This window comes from Myodes glareolus, chromosome 23 (assembly GCF_982192425.1).
Source record: "Myodes glareolus chromosome 23, mMyoGla1.1, whole genome shotgun sequence".
NCBI lineage: Eukaryota > Metazoa > Chordata > Mammalia > Rodentia > Cricetidae > Myodes > Myodes glareolus.
In genome coordinates, this window is record NC_142048.1 from 3,478,220 (window position 1) to 3,493,553 (window position 15,334).

At 57.1% G+C, this 15,334-nt stretch overlaps 2 protein-coding genes across 5 annotated transcripts; one reads left to right on the forward strand and one right to left on the reverse strand.

The window, feature by feature from the left end:
* Positions 1-945: 945 nt before the first annotated feature.
* Crlf1 (cytokine receptor like factor 1) lies at positions 946-11,835 on the forward strand. Of its 3 annotated transcripts, none has more exons than XM_087901133.1 (9): positions 946-1,228; positions 6,376-6,657; positions 6,839-6,968; positions 7,104-7,273; positions 8,690-8,847; positions 8,916-9,084; positions 11,056-11,243; positions 11,331-11,378; positions 11,582-11,835. In XM_087901133.1, exons 1-9 carry the CDS (start codon positions 1,105-1,107, stop codon positions 11,600-11,602), a joined length of 1,290 nt encoding a protein of 429 aa, XP_087757259.1. In that variant the 5' UTR covers positions 946-1,104; the 3' UTR covers positions 11,603-11,835. The 3 variants fall into 3 exon arrangements, with proteins under 3 accessions (XP_087757259.1, XP_087757260.1, XP_087757261.1); XM_087901134.1 differs by having other exon boundaries at positions 947-1,228; positions 11,336-11,378; XM_087901135.1 differs by lacking the exons at positions 11,056-11,243; positions 11,331-11,378; positions 11,582-11,835 and adding an exon at positions 9,895-10,150 and having other exon boundaries at positions 948-1,228.
* Positions 11,836-12,044: 209 nt separating this feature from the next.
* On the reverse strand, positions 12,045-14,879 carry Rex1bd (required for excision 1-B domain containing). 2 transcript variants are annotated; one of them, XM_085680477.2, is made up of 5 exons: positions 14,497-14,879; positions 14,331-14,413; positions 13,626-13,830; positions 12,759-12,838; positions 12,045-12,277 (listed from the first exon to the last, which is right to left on the reverse strand). In XM_085680477.2, the coding sequence occupies exons 1-5, from the start codon at positions 14,692-14,694 to the stop codon at positions 12,259-12,261; spliced, it is 585 nt and encodes a 194-aa protein (XP_085536603.2). In that variant the 5' UTR covers positions 14,695-14,879; the 3' UTR covers positions 12,045-12,258. The 2 variants fall into 2 exon arrangements, with proteins under 2 accessions (XP_085536603.2, XP_048283246.3); XM_048427289.3 differs by having other exon boundaries at positions 12,045-12,258; positions 14,497-14,840.
* Positions 14,880-15,334: the final 455 nt, after the last annotated feature.

Consider the following 15,334-nt stretch of genomic DNA (forward strand, 5'->3'; position numbering starts at 1 on the left):
CAAAAATAACCAAAGAGAACTGGGCGCTCAATGCTCAATCGGAGACAACTATGCGTCGCTCGAGGCTGCCAGCCTTACCTGAGGCTGGCGGGCGGCGGCCGTACAACGATTACTCACCTCGTGGCGCACCCCACCCGCGGGCCGCTGAGTGGATTTTTCCGTGGGGGGATGTGAAGAAGTCTAGGGAGAACCCCTTTGAACCGATGCCCTTCTGAGAACTAGGAATGCGGGGTTCGGTCCTAGTTCCCCAAGGGACACACACATACCTTGTGCCCATGCATAGGGGTTCCCTACGCACGCTACCGGACATCCCCCAAACCCAGCACGCGCAGAGGATAGGCGAGGTGGGACGGAAGGCTGAGAACTTGGTGCCTTCTGACTTCTATTTTTTTTTTTTTTCCTGCCCGGGCCGAGGCTGTGCACCGACGATGGAAGAGAGACGGAATGGGTGGGGACCGGTGGGACCCGCGCGCCCAGGGCGTGGGATTGGAGGCAGCTTTGAAAGCCTGTGCGGAAGGAAGAAGGGCTGAAAGGGACCGGTTCAGGGACCGCTCGGTGTGTATGTGGGACACGAACCCTAGAGCGTATGGGTGCCCCCAGTAAAAGGGCGGCGCGGAGAAGTCTGGGCTAGACTGGGGGACACTGGAAAGGCATCAGGGCTGCGAGCTAGGGACCGACACGGAGTTAGGGGTACACGGTCCCAGATGACGCGGTGGGAAGCCTGGAACGGGCGGGGCCGGAGAGGGAGGTCCCATGAGCGGGTGGGGAAGGAGTCGGGGGCTTCGCGCGGAAGAATGAGGTGCTCAGGGATGGTGGCGGGGCGGAGACCGGCCGGGTGGGGCGCGCGGTGCCCGCGGGCGGTAGGAAGACCGGTGCGGGGGCCCGCGATCATCCCCCCTCCCGGGGCCGGGCTGGGGGCGGGGCCGGGCGGGGCGAGCGGCGCATTAGCGCCTTGTCAATTTCGGCTGCTCAGACTTGCTCCGGCCTCGCAGTCAGTCCGCGCCCAGCGACGTGCGGGCAGCCCCGAACCCCAATCTGCATCCCGCAGAGACGCCCCCGCCCCATCCCGGCGTTGCAGTCACCGCCCCGCTGCGCGCCACCCCCATGCCCGCCGGTCGCCCGGGCCCCGCCGCCCAATCTGCGCGGCGGCAGCCGAGGCCGCTGTCCTCGCTGTGGTCGCCTCTGTTGCTCTGTGTCCTCGGGGTGCCTCGGGGCGGATCTGGAGCCCGTGAGTACTGTGCACCCTGCTCCTCACCTCCCCAGGGAAGACAGGATCGGGCGCCCCGGGGGGCAGCCGCGGGGGAGGAAAGAGGGGGCGCGAGCGCCACCTGGACGGCCCGGGAACAAAGGAAGGCGGCCCTCGGGGCGCCCTCACCTGCGAGGCGCACGGTGCCACTACCCAGCGGCCCAAGAATACCCGGTTATGTGCCCAAGGCCTTCTTACCTGACTCGCCTTTGCAAGGCCGTTCGGCCAGGCTCGTTTTGAGGGACATCGTAGTGTCCAGGAATCCTCTTCAGGGTGCTGGGACGCCTTGAGGCGCACACGTCCACGTCCTGGATCACAGGGGAAGGGACGCCTCCCGGGCCGGGGGCGCACGCTTGGGTGTGTTGGGTTGGGTGCTGGCACAGAGTGCTGTCCCCTCCCCCATGAAGTGATGAGCCCCGCGGGGAGGGTGGGGCCGTATCGGGGGCCCCCCTGCTCTGACCGCCTGGCGTGCGGCCCGGAGGGGGGGTCCCCCGGGATGTGCCTCTCCGCGGGGCCGGCGCCGCCCCTCCCCCCTGCAGCGGACCCCACGCTTTGGGATCTTCTAAAGTCCCCTCCACCGGTGGGGCTCACAGCCAGTCTCATTCAGGGTGCACTCGGTTGAAAGTCTTCAGCGACTGAAATCTCAGTGAGAGGAGCGAGAGCCAGCGTGTCGGGGCACCACGGGCCCAGACTTTATTGTGTAAGGGGCACCCAGAAGGGATCAGCTGCCATCAGCTGGAGGAACTTCTGGCCTTGGGCCCCATCACCCAACGCACACACATCCGCCAGGATACCGTCTCCACATCCAGACCCTCTCTGGGACACACCCAAAGACACACAAAAGAGCCCCACTGGCTTGTGTCCCGTCACCCTGCCCTCCGATGCGCGCTGCAGCCCAGATGCGTATTCGCACACCATCGCAGCGCTCGCATTCCATCCTCGACACACAATCACACTCACGCACGCACGCACTCGTGGTCCCACATTCATTCCACAGGGGAGTCAACACCGGGGCATGCATTTGGCCGAGTCCGCTGGAGGACTTTACTCTCTGAACCCCATCCGAGGACACAGGCCACATCAATGGGGCACCACGTTGCGCTGCTGCTCCGAGGCTTGTAGCCTGTGCTATTTGGCTGTGGACACCCCCCCCCCCCCACACACACACACAAACCCACACTCCAGCTTGCCCAAGGCGTCTGGCAGGTGACGGAGTGACTACCCTTGATCTTTCTAAGGAGCTGGTATCTCTGCCAGGCCGTGAGTAGTCTTTGAATGCCACCAGTAGCGCTAAGCTTTGTTTCCAACCGGGCAGCAGAGCAACAGGCGAAGGTGGCCGGGTGGGGGTGGCGCGTGTGTTTTTTCCTTTAAGGGGGAGAGAAATTAAATAAGGGGTTCTCACACCTCTGCAATCTGTTTGTACTTACCGTGTGCCTTAGCACCTGACCGGCTGCCCGGTGGGTCGTAAAAGTATGTGCAGGTACCAGTGGGCCAGGAGATGGAGACCCCTGGGGGCTGACTGGGATGGAGGCCACCTTCCCGCTGGCCTTTCAGGGAATCTCACACTTTTCCCTTTTAAAACACATGGTGTTCTTTTTAATAACGGCAGCAACTTCGCATTGGGAAAGGGGAAAAGAAGCTTGTTTAGGCCCCAGCTTTGTGAGGGGAAGGAGCAGAAGAGGAAAGGAAGGAAGAGGGGGGTCTCCCTCTCCAGGGTTAGGGGGCTGTTGTCAGCTGCTCCTCTGCCAAGGTGGGCATGTGTATGCCCCAGTCCCCAGTGGAAGCCAAGAAGGAAGCTGGAGTCCTATTGCCCTGGTGTTCAGGGTGCCAGGCCTGTACCCAGCCCGGAGAACCTTCTCCCTGTTTTATGGCGGGATCCGGGAAGGGGGCGCCAGGTGTCCTGAGCACTGCTGCGGGGCTACACCCAGTTGCTCCAAGAAGAAAGCTTGGGTTGTCCTGTCCAGGCTGGTGTAGCCTTGCTCACTACCTCCCCCAGCCACCCAGCCCGAAGGGCAGCAGCAGCTGCCGGCGAATCCAGGCCAGGCGGGCGTGGTAAAAGGGCAGTACCCCGCCAGGACCCCCCAGAGAGTCCCCTTTCTGGCCAGACAAAGGTCAAGGAGGAACAAAGGGGTGTGAGCATTGCCCAGGAGTGCAGACCGTGGGGTCCCGGGTCGGAGCAGTGCTTCCCATCCTGCTGAGGGGGGTGCCCAGGCAGGAAGCGGTGGGTGGGCCGGGGTAAAGACGCTGGCACGCCCCAGTTCATACCGAAGGAATTCTAAATTAGGGGGCGGTTGGCTGCTTGGGACCTCCGGGGCGGCCCCCTGGCCTACGCCTCCTCCACTCTGGCCTGCTGGCTCCTTCGCACGGACCCAGAGACCTCCGCCGAGCACTGGGCCAAGCCCCAAATGCAACTGCGCTCACAGGATCCAGCAAGAACCGCCTCCTCCCAAGGCCAAGTTTGCCCGGGAGAGTCCTGCAGAGCGGGGGTGGTGGGGTGGGAGTGGGGGGTGGGGTGGGGAACAAAACCACGTTGGTGTCACCTCACCCATCTGTGGCACGAAGGACTTCAGTTTTCCTTCGCAGGAGCCTGGGGTTGGACTAGGGGTGATGGTGTCAGTGCAACCCCGTTCTCCCAGCAACTTGGGGAATCCTTTTCAAAAACACAAGTCTCATCCCCTCTGATCCCACCCACCTCCTACACAGGAGTCAGTCTTGCAACCTTTCCTGACCTTGTCCTTCACTTCTGCCCCAGGGCCTTTGCACACGCAGACCTCCTTATGGCTGCTGACTCACCCACATTTGCCTCTGGATCTCTCTGGTCCCAGGGCCTCAAGCACACAAGGCTACAGCCCCAACTCACTCTTAGATTTTCTCCTCTTCCTCCTTCACCTCCTTTTTCTCCTTCCTCCCCTCTCTATTTTCTATTTCTGTAATTTTATTAATATTAATTTTTGAGTTTTTCAAGACAGGGTTTCTCTGTATAGATACCCCTGGCTGTCCCAGAACTCACTCTATAGACCAGGCTGGCCTCAAACTCAGAGATTGCTTGCCTCTGCTGGGACGAAAGGTGCAGGCACCACACCCAGCAAAGAAAGCGTTTTGTTATATCTTTATTCCCAAGGCGACCTCAGTTCTTGGCATACTGCAGGCTCTGGATGAATGAATGAAGCTTGAGGCTGCCCATCCTGGGTGAAGGAGAGGTATCAGAAGCAAATGAAGTTAGGTTTCCAGACAAATTGGGAACGTTTGAACCATAGGACAGCCTGGCTTACCAGCCTCGAGGCTCGCTGTGAAACCTCCCACAGGCATCCAACCATTCTGTGTGGCTGGTATCAGGATGGCCACTGGCAGGTGGGGAAACTGAGTCAGAGGGGCTTGGTATATGTTCCCTGAGGTTTTGCCTATAAGTAGGCCAGCTATGGGCCTTCCCAAGGGAGGGCAGGCAGGCTGGTGTGTGTGGGGGGTGTCTCAGGGTTTGTCACAACATGGTTGAGGTCACTTCCTAAGTGGCATCACAGTGGCCCTGGGGAGAGAGTCTCTACCTTCTGGATTAGGAAGACTGGAAAGTGGAGAGTTGGGAAGGTTTGGGGAGTGGGGGTGGGCCAGCTCCAGTGCAGTGACTGGCAGCGTGGTGGAGACCTCACATGTGGGCTTCTGTGGTGGTCCCTTCTCTCGGGGCCCAGAACACAGGACCGGGTTTGCACACAGCTTCAGCGTGTGTGCTGGGACCTGAGCCAGGCACAGAGCTTGCCCTTCAAGGGTTGCCCAGTGCTACTCACCTCTACCCCTCCACTGAGACAAGGTCTCACTCTGCAGTGTAGCATAGGTCGCGTGCACTAGCTGCAGATTTATGGTTCCCCTGACACTTGCCAGACTAGGGCTTTCCTGTTTAGACATGCCCGCTTTCCAGTGCCACATATGTGAGGGTTAGAAATGAGCGGGGAGGAAGGAACAGGCCATACTTGGGTGTTCATGTGATCCCAGAATTCTGGAGGCTGAGGCAGGACGATGAGGAGGGTGGAAAGTTTCAATGTAGCCTAGTGTGCACAGTAAGGCCTTGTCTCCAAAAAAAAAAAAAAAAGAGAGAGAGAGAGAGAGAAAAGAATCTTGTGGGCTGGTGAGAGGGCTCAGAGGGAAAGGCGTTTGCCTGACGGGAGTGCCTGCACGCCTGCACGGTGGGAGCCACAGTGCTACTGTGCACACACACACGGAGTTGTCATAGATTAATAGAAAAGACTTAGATCTGAGTAGGCATTTATGACTAACTTTTTTCAATTTATTTATTTTGACATCTTGGCATGGAAGTTCATGTTTGTTTTTTGTTCTTCAAGACAGGGTTTCTCTGTCTGTCCTGGAACTCTCTGTAGACCAGGCTGGCCTTGAGCTCAGAGATCTGCCTGTCTCTGTCTCCTGAGTGCTGGGATTAAAGGTGCGGGCCACTGCTGACCTGCAAAAGTACTCACTTTTAACCCTAACACTCGGGATGCAGAGGCGGACAGATGTCTGTGAGTTCAAAACAAGCCTGTTCTACATAGTTATAGTTTCAGACCAGCCTACGATGAACAGTGAAATCCTGTTCTCCTCCTACCCCCGAAAAATCCCCAAATGTGTATATGTTACAGCATGTGAAGACCCGAGGACAGCTTGTGGGATGGTTCTCTTCCCTCTACAATATAAGCTCTAGGTTCAAACTCGGGTCCTCAGGCTTAGCAGCAATCACCTTTACCCACTGTGCCTTTTCACTGACCCCTGATTGATTGGTAGATTGATTTTTTGAGATAGGGTCTTCTGACGCTCTAGTGGGCACAAACTCACTGAACCCAAGAGCTATCTTGAACTTCTGATTCTCCTGCCTTCACCTCTAAGAGCTGCAGTAATGGGCGATTGGCACCTCTCTTGGCTGGGACTGGGAAGGTGCTGGGGCTGTGGCATCTCAGAGCTGGCCAGATTTGGCCTTGACTTCATTGCCTTGGCTGCAAAGGGCATTTAGGCCTCGTTTCTTCTGTTTATCTGTAAAATGGGTAACTATTAGCACCTCCTCAAGAATTCCTGATCCCTGGATGAGGGACTTGGGGTTGGTCCATCCCATGCCTGATACTGGATGATCCCATGCATCTCTTTGACCCTAGACACAGCTGTAATCAGCCCCCAGGACCCCACTCTTCTCATCGGCTCCTCCCTGCAAGCTACCTGTTCTATACACGGAGATACACCTGGGGCCAGTGCTGAGGGTCTCTACTGGACCCTTAATGGGCGCCGCCTGCCCTCGGAGCTGTCCCACCTCCTCAACACCTCCACCCTGGCCCTGGCCCTGGCCAACCTCAACGGGTCCAGGCAACAGTCAGGGGACAACCTGGTGTGTCACGCTCGGGACGGTAGCATTCTGGCTGGCTCCTGCCTCTATGTTGGCCGTAAGTGGGAACCCAGGACACCCAGGTCTTGGGAGTAGCGCATGGGTCTTCTGTTGTGGGGAGGGGGCCAAGGGGCTGGGTTGAAAATATCGGGCCAGGCCCGGGAGGTCTGGGGACAGCTGGGACCCCACCCTTCTGTGTGCACGTAACTGCTTCTGAAAAGCTGTCACTTTTCTCCCAGTTCCCCCCGAGAAGCCTTTCAACATCAGCTGCTGGTCCCGGAACATGAAAGACCTCACTTGCCGCTGGACCCCGGGCGCACACGGGGAGACGTTCCTACACACCAACTACTCCCTCAAGTACAAGCTGAGGTTGGTGCCCAGCCCAGCAAGCTGTGTGACTTTAGGCAAATACTTGCCTTCTCTGATCAAATATGTTCCTGTTGAACCCTTGGGGCTGAAGAAACCAGGTCTAAGAACTAAAAAGTGACCCTCCCGTCTCCACAGGTGGTATGGTCAGGACAATACCTGTGAGGAATACCACACTGTGGGCCCTCACTCCTGCCATATTCCGAAAGACCTGGCCCTCTTCACCCCCTATGAGATCTGGGTGGAAGCCACCAATCGTCTGGGCTCAGCTCGATCTGATGTGCTCACACTGGATGTCCTGGACGTGGGTGAGCCCCCAGTGCCACCTGGTTTTCTGCCACAGATTCAATAAGGGCCTTCCCCCAAGCTTGATTCATCTAGGGGTCTCACCCCCATGGTAGCTGCTGGACGGTGGATTTCACAATTCAATGCAAAGACCTGCCCCCACCCCAGACAGTTAAGATCCCCCAACTCTGCACCTGGCCTGATTACCCTCCCCCTCAGCAGTCCAGGTGTTCAAGAGGGAGTCCTGGGGGATCCAGGAGAGGGCGCCCAGGTCGGGAGGCGCCCCAGGAAGCCGAGGCCTGGAGCTGGGGGGTGAGGGTGGGAGGCAGGAAGTGGATGATCCCTGAGCAGAATTGGGCCTAATCTAATTAGGGTGTTTCCAGCCCAGAGCAGCCTGGGCCATTTAACCCTTTCAGTGCCTCACTAAGGACACTGGGAGAGATCAGCCTGTACTCTCTCCATGGTCCCCCAGTAGGGTTCCTGGGTATTCCTGACTTGTCTGTCCCCACACCCCCCCATTCACCTGTCTCTTCTTGGCATCCTGAAGTTTCATCTAATCCTCGGTTGTGTCCTGTAGCTGGGAGAACTGCCCCACTGAGGCTCTTGGTAATGTGAAGGGTAACAGTAGGCATAAGGTGGGGTGAAATATGATAACACATGTTATCCTGGTGTTCAGGAGGCTCACAGTTGTTGAGGTCAGCCTGGGCTATATAGTGAGACCCTGGCTCAAAACACAGACAGCAATTTTATAGCAGGTAGTGACTTCGAGTGGAACGCCTGGCCTCACAGGTGCAGGGCCATGCTCACAGGTGCTGGGCCATGCTCCCAGGTGCAGGGCCATGCTCCCAGGTGCAGGGCCATGCTCCCAGGTGCTGGGCCATGCTCCCAGGTGCAGGGCCATGCTCCCAGGTGCAGGGCCATGCTCCCAGGTGCTGGGCCATACTCACAGGTGCAGGGCGATGCTCACAGGTGCAGGGCCATGCTCACTCCTTTTTAGTAAGACCTCTGCCGCTAAACTCCAGCCCCAGCTGAACAGGTTGCTGTTCTGTGCCCCGAGGATAGGATTTAGACAGTAACAGTGTTATCAGCTCACATTAACTGCTGTTGGCTGTTTCCAGGATGTTAAGTGGCAGTGGTTATCAGGCCCGGGTGTGTAGGCATGTCTGGTGTCCCAGGAGCCACTGCAGCCTGGATCACACCACTGGGAGGATCTATCTCTGGACAAATCTCACCAAGCATAGTCCTCAGAACTGGGCCCACTGTTGCAAGCCTCTAATCCTGGCATTTGGGGAGGCAGAGAAAGAAAGATCTCTGTAAGTTCAAGGCCAGCCTGATCCACATAGAGAGCTCCAGGACAGCCAGGACTACACAGTGAGACCTTTTCTTAAAACCAAAAACAAAAGAGGCATCTCCAGTGACCAGGCCTGCCCCGCCCCCAGTGACCACGGACCCCCCACCGGACGTGCACGTGAGCCGTGTTGGGGGCCTGGAGGACCAGCTGAGCGTCCGCTGGGTCTCACCACCCGCTCTCAAGGACTTCCTCTTCCAAGCCAAGTACCAGATCCGCTACCGCGTCGAGGACAGCGTCGACTGGAAGGTGCCCGTCCCGTCCCGGACCCGCCCCTGACCCCGCCCCCCGCATCTGACTCCTCCCTCACCGTGCAGGTGGTGGATGACGTCAGCAACCAGACCTCCTGCCGCCTCGCGGGCCTGAAGCCCGGCACTGTATACTTTGTCCAAGTGCGTTGTAACCCATTCGGGATCTACGGGTCGAAAAAGGCGGGAATCTGGAGTGAGTGGAGCCACCCCACCGCTGCTTCCACCCCTCGAAGTGGTGAGCACATCTCCAGGGCTGGCTGGCCCCGCGGGAACCCCAATCCAGCCTGTCTCCTTTTTTTCTTTTTTTTCTTTTTTGAGACAGGGTCTCAGGTAGCCCAGACTGGCCTTGAACTCACTATGTAGCCAAGGATGACCTCGAACTCCCGATCTTCCTGTCTTTGCTTCCAGACAGTGTGCTGGGATGATAGGCAACCACCATCACACTTAGCCATGTCACACTTCTGGTTCCGGATTCTGTTTAGCCTGTCACTTGGTGAGAGGTGGGAAACAAAAGTGTGTCCTAAATTGAAAACAGGTTGTTCTTACCTGAATATCCTAGAGTCTCTAGAAAAGTTAACTTTATAGAAAATAGAACATTATAGCCAGTTATTGCATGGTCCCACATTGATAGACCACCGTGCCTGTATCTCTTACATGGGGGGGGGTCTCTATTGCTGAGCCACCCCCTTCTACCCTTGCTATAAGGTAGCCTTGTCTGCCTTAATATTTGGAATCTTCTTGCCTCAGCCTCCTGAGTGCTCAGAAACCAGGCATAAGCCCTCACTCTGAATCCTTTTCAAGGTGAGCGGGCCTGGAGATGACTCCCTGCAGACTTTCTGGCCCCTGGACATGTATGTGTTCCTGTCTATGAAACATGTTTACTGAAAAGTCTGGTCTCCCTATCTGTCCAAGGCTAGTGTTCCCCAGTTAGTATTTGTAGACAGTAGAGGAGGCTCCCATCCCCCACCCTCTTTTATGGGTCCCCCAAGAGAGAGAATGATTTTTTTTTTTCACAAAACGACACTGAAAATCTGAACTCACTTAGACATACCCAGTTTGATGACGGTGATATGGGGAAACTGAGTCCTGGAGAAAGTCCTAGAGGAAGAGGGTCAGAACCAGCTTCAGCAAGCTCTCCAGCCCCCATCCGGGCCTCTCCAGGTTCTGGGCTGGGCGGGAGTGAACGGAGTCGGGAGGGGCTGGAGCTTTGGAGCTTTGGCCCTTGCTCGTGCCCAGCACCTGCGAATCTTGCACGGGAGCCAGGAGGCGGCTGCGTCCGCTTGGGAGACTGAGGAGGCTGGGGGTAGGGTGCGCGGGGAGGGGGGAGGCAGGCAGGGGCTGTGGGGGCCGAGGCCGTGCCAGGGCCTGTCAGCGAGTCCCCAGTTTTATTTATGACGTGAAATCGATGTCCTTATCCGCTGGCCTGTTGGGGGGATGGCTGTGCCTGGGGGTTGGACCCAGGGGCCGGCCTCCTCCACCTGGCCCTCCCAGCCCACTCCGTGTCGTACCGATCATTTTCTCAGGTTTATCTTGGGGACCTGCCCCTTGGGCTGTGCTTACTGCCTGTCTCCCTTAATCTCTGTTACCCACTTTCCCCAAAGCCTTTTTATTTTTTTATTTTCGTATGATTAAACAATCTTTAAAATTACTTGTTTTTGTACGATGTGTGTGCCTTCGTGAGCCTGCGTGCCACAGCACACATGTGAAGATCAGGGAACTTCTATGAGTAGGCTCTTCCCACCATGTGAGACCAAAGCTGGTGGCAACGCAATCACCAACTGAGCCATCCCGCCAGCCCCCACCCCCGTCTCTCTGTCTGTCTGTCTCTCAGTAGTCACAGGTAACCCAAGCTGGGTTTGACCTCGCAGCAATCGTGCTTCAGCCTACCAAGTGCTGGCGTGACACTTGGGGGCTCTATCCCCCAGTGACTGTGGACAGCCCAGGACCTTTGCCTTCTTCTGTTCTGGTCTACCCCACCAAGTTTCCGTTTTTTTTTTTTTTTTTTTCCTTTCCGACCGAATACCCGGTTTTGCTTCCCACTAACTTGATCCTCCTTGTCCGTTTGCATCGCTGTGGCAGCGCCATCCCTCTGGATGACGCCCTTCCCAACTTTCCCGCCGCTGCGGTCAGGTCTGGGAGGTCGCGGTTCCTTCCGCGTGCGTCCCCTGCCGGCCGCGTCCCGACACTGCCGCTTCACTCTCTTTAGAGCGCCCGGGCCCGGGCGGCGGGGTGTGCGAGCCGCGGGGCGGCGAGCCCAGCTCGGGCCCGGTGCGGCGCGAGCTCAAGCAGTTCCTCGGTTGGCTCAAGAAGCACGCGTACTGCTCGAACCTCAGCTTCCGCCTGTACGACCAGTGGCGTGCTTGGATGCAAAAGTCACACAAAACTCGAAACCAGGTAGGAAAGTGGGGGAGGCTCGAGTGGGGGGTGCGGGAGTTGAGGAGGAGTATGCAGCCTCCATGACACTGCATTCTTATTTCGAAGCACAGGACGAGGGGATCCTGCCCTCGGGCAGACGGGGCGCGGCGAGAGGTAAGGAGGTCCTGGTGGGTGTGGACTGGGGCAGTCTAGAAGAGGCCTTCCGACCCTCAGGCTGCTCAAATGGAAGCTTTCTTATCAGTCACTTAGCATGAATGAGCACCTACAGCGTGCTAGCGTCTGGCCAAGTGCTTCACTGCATGATCCCCAACGTGCAGAGTGATCCAGACTTAGTGTGGCCTCTTTTCTGCTCTCAGGTCCTGCCGGATAAACTCTAAGGACAGGCCATGCTCCCGCCACATGCAGACGGGGGGGGGGGGGGGGCCTCGCCTCAACGAGAGTCTCTGTATACTGTCACTTTGGGGGAACCGGAGAAACACCACCAGGGGCTGGGGTAGGCGCAGTTAACTCCCACAGCCACAGATTTGGTCTGCATGATGGTCAACCTTGGCTGTACCCATGTGGTCCTCCAAGAGTCTCTTTAAATAAATGACTTGTTCAGGTCCTCTGATGGTGTGTTTGAGGCTAGTGTTTTCTGGGAGATTGGGACACCCTCCACCTCCAAACCAGTGCTGTTTTCCAGGATACAGAATACCTGTCCTAAATTCCTTGGGGGGTATGCAAGTCTTCCACCTGCTCTCTCTGTTCCCCTGGGGAACGCCCCCCCGCCCCGAAATCGCTGGACCCCACACCTCATATACAGAGCTGATGGGAAAGCTGTAGAGGGAGAGGTTCTTTTATTTTGTGAGGCACATTGGAGGGCAGCCCGGCGGGCTCGACCTCAGCCAGCTGGCGGTCAGGGCTGTGCTAGACGCCACGGGCCTCTTTTCCCATCTTCCTCTGGTCCCTTGGGAGCCGCCCTCACTCTGCAGATTCGGCATCAAACCTGAGTTCCTGCAGAACCTCGCTGATCGCCTCCATGGTTTTAATTACCCTACAAGAGCGGATGGAAACTATAAATAAAACCCAGATGGGGTGAATTAGCCAAGCCGCACAGCTAGTGGGGAGGGGGACTATGGCAAGCCCCGAGCCCTCCTGCCTGCCGCCAAACCTCAAGCCCGGCCTGGGAGCATGCCTAGGAGGCGGATTGGCTTGGTAGGTTACAGTGGGCTCATGGGAAAGGCTGATGGGGGAGGGGGCGCTTGCCACCAGGAGATTGGGATGTGTGTGCATGCCTGCTTGTGCTTGTAGACCTGGGATAGAACTGCAGGGGCTCACAGGGGAGCAAGCGTGACTGAGGCCATGTTCAAACTCCCGAAAGCGGCAGAAACTGCAGACATGATGATGCACGTTCGGTGAAGCATGCGTCTAGGACACCAGTGTGCAAATCAAGAGTGCCATCAGAGTGCCCTCTGCGACTGGGGTCTGCACTGGGGTAACCACGGTCGTGTGGTGCTAATCTAAGGGTTAGGATAAGAGGCCCACAAGGCTCACTTTATTTTCAGCTGGCGCAACTTTTCAGGATCCTCCTGTTCTGACACTCCTGGTGTCCCCATCACCTGCAACAGCGCCACCTGGAGGAGAAAATGGGAGTCACAAGGCAAAAGCCACATTGATCAAGACAAAAGGCAGATGAGTGAAGCCTGGGACAGTGGAGTGGGGGGCTGTGGGTTGCTTCTAGGGCTCTCCTGTGGAAGGGTAATATAGAATATGAACATATCTTGGAAAAGCCAGGGATGGATGGCAGGTATGGTAGGTGGGACTCAGAGCAGAGTTTGGGGTTCTGTACTATGAATTTCAGACCTTCCCCACTAGGATTGGTTGTAAAGTCATGGTAGGTGTAGCCTTGGGATCTGGTCAAGGAACTAGGAAGTTGTGTGTCTGAGTGTATTTTTGGAGGATGTAGCTTGTGGGTCCAAACAGTGATAACCCAGAGGTGGAGAGAAACAGACAGACACAGAGGGCAGGACATTGGAGCCACTGGGTTCTTGAGAGCTTTCCAGATGACCTGGAATTTTTTTTTAACTTATTATGTATAGAATGTTCTGCCTGCATGAATCCCTGCAGGCCAGAAGAGGACATTAGATCTCATTACAGATGGTTGTGAGCCACCATGTGGATACGGGGAATTGAACTCAGGAAGAGCAGCCAGTGTTCTTAACCTCTGAGCCATCTCTCCAGCCAAAAGGGACTGGAATAATTAAGCAGAATCTGTGAGGGAACTGTAGGCAGACAGGCAATAGCGGGAGAGGGACCAAATGCAGTGAGGTATGTAGCATGTGTAGAGGTAGTGGTTGGGGTGGCCAGGAACGGGTTGTGGCCCATTCCCGGCCCTGAAGGAGAGAAAGGTGGTTGTCTTACCGTGGCCAGGCGCGTCTGTTCCAGCTCCTGCAGGTTGCGCACGTGGCGAGCAAGCACTGGCTGCGCGCGAGGTCCCGCTAGTTCTGCTTCCACCGCAAGTACTTCCCGGGAGGCGGCGGCGAAGACCTGGGTCACCTCGTGCACGACATTCCGATAAAGCGGAAAGTCGTGGTGCTGGTCGCTGAGCATGTACTGGCGGTGAGCTCTGTGGCGGGTGGGGAGGATACTGAACCCACGCCCCCGACTCACAGAACACTCTCCTTGTCCCAGCCACCTGGGAGATCCACCCAACTCGAAGGAGCAAAACCAGAACCCCACAGACTGGAGAGAGTCGAGAGCTGGCTCATTTTTTGCACTCCGGGAAGAGAGGGGCTCTGGTTGCGGGTTACGCCCCCTCCGAGCCACACCCCGCTTCTCCCAGGCCACGCCCACAGTCATGTTCTGCTCCGCCTCGCTTGTCCCGGCCACACCCCCAGCCCTCCTGGTGGACTCGTTCCTTCCGACATTTCAGAGCCATCCACCGATGGCTCTGCCCCCGCCTGGCCTAGATCGCACCTCTGAGTACTCCCCAAGTCCTACAACCACGTCCACAACCCAGTCCTCCCACCCAAACTAAATAACCAACTCGGTCCCGGTCATCACAGTCCCCCCAGCCCAGCTCTGGCGAACTCCCTCAGGCCCCGGCCCTCCAGCCTGCCGGCTCACTGGTCTAGGCGGCGGAAGGCTTGCGCGCGTTCATTCTGCAGTTGCTGGATCCTCCATACCAACGTGGCGATCGGGGCGTCTCTCTACAAAGCCGTAGGACTATGAGGACGGATCTCCGAGCCCACCCCGCCGCTCCCCCGACCGTCCTGCCCACGCCTAGGCTCACCCAGGCCCACTGCGGCTCCACAGGTCCGGGGGCGTCGGCAGCAGGCGGCACCTCAGCAGTGGCGGTGAGCATGACTGTGCAATCTGGCTGCGGCTTGGAAATGGCCGCGCAGCGCCCCTGCCGACCGGGAGGCCCAGGACCATCGGATGCGCGCACACACCTGACTGCCTCACGTACTAGTTCTAGAACTATGTGCATCCTCTGACCCACGCAACACGCCTAGGTCAAATAAGGTCACAGGAGAAATGTGCCTAAGGATGTCTCCGCTGAAGCTGCTTTTACAGGACTGGACTGAAAGCCAGCACTCACACATCTGTAACTAAAGTTCAGTGTCCATCTCTGAGCTCATGAAGTACCAAGCATACAACACAATACACACAAAAAACCCAGATCCTACTGTGTGTGAACTGTGTACAAAGACCCTGGGGCCGAGTCTTCACAAAACAGCATCAGTGATGTCTGATGCATATATGGGGTCTGCAGGCTGTTGGCAACCAGGCTCAAACCCATAGAACCCTTCAAATGCCACGATTAAAATAGCCAATTTAATCAATGAATTGAGACCATAAGAACGCCCAGCAACAGTGATATTCTAAAGTAAAGGCGGGCCAGCTAGCCTCAGGGCTGCATAACTAGGGTGTGCACTGCAGCTGGAGAGGGCTGATGATCCCAGGTGTGCCCAACAGAGGGAAGGACCTAACCACATCTACAACTGGCATATGAACACTGGGTTGGGTGAGCCATCTTTCCATACATCCCAGCTGAGACTGTGGAAATGCAAGATTACATGGACACGAGGACAGAATGGGGCCCCACGCATGGGTTCCACTTTGAGGTT

Coding starts and splice junctions, on each gene's coding strand:
- Crlf1 (XM_087901133.1), top strand. CDS start 1,105: ATGCCCGCCGGTCGCCCGGGCCCCGCCGCCCAATCTGCGCGGCGGCAG. Junction 6,969..7,103: donor TCCCTCAAGTACAAGCTGAG/GTTGGTGCCCAG, acceptor CCGTCTCCACAG/GTGGTATGGTCAGGACAATA. Junction 11,379..11,581: donor CAGACGGGGCGCGGCGAGAG/GTAAGGAGGTCC, acceptor TTCTGCTCTCAG/GTCCTGCCGGATAAACTCTA.
- Rex1bd (XM_048427289.3), bottom strand. CDS start 14,694: ATGCACATAGTTCTAGAACTAGTACGTGAGGCAGTCAGGTGTGTGCGC. Junction 13,831..14,330: donor GCCTTCCGCCGCCTAGACCA/GTGAGCCGGCAG, acceptor CACCCGCCACAG/AGCTCACCGCCAGTACATGC. Junction 12,259..12,758: donor TTGCGCCAGCTGAAAATAAA/GTGAGCCTTGTG, acceptor CCGCTCTTGTAG/GGTAATTAAAACCATGGAGG.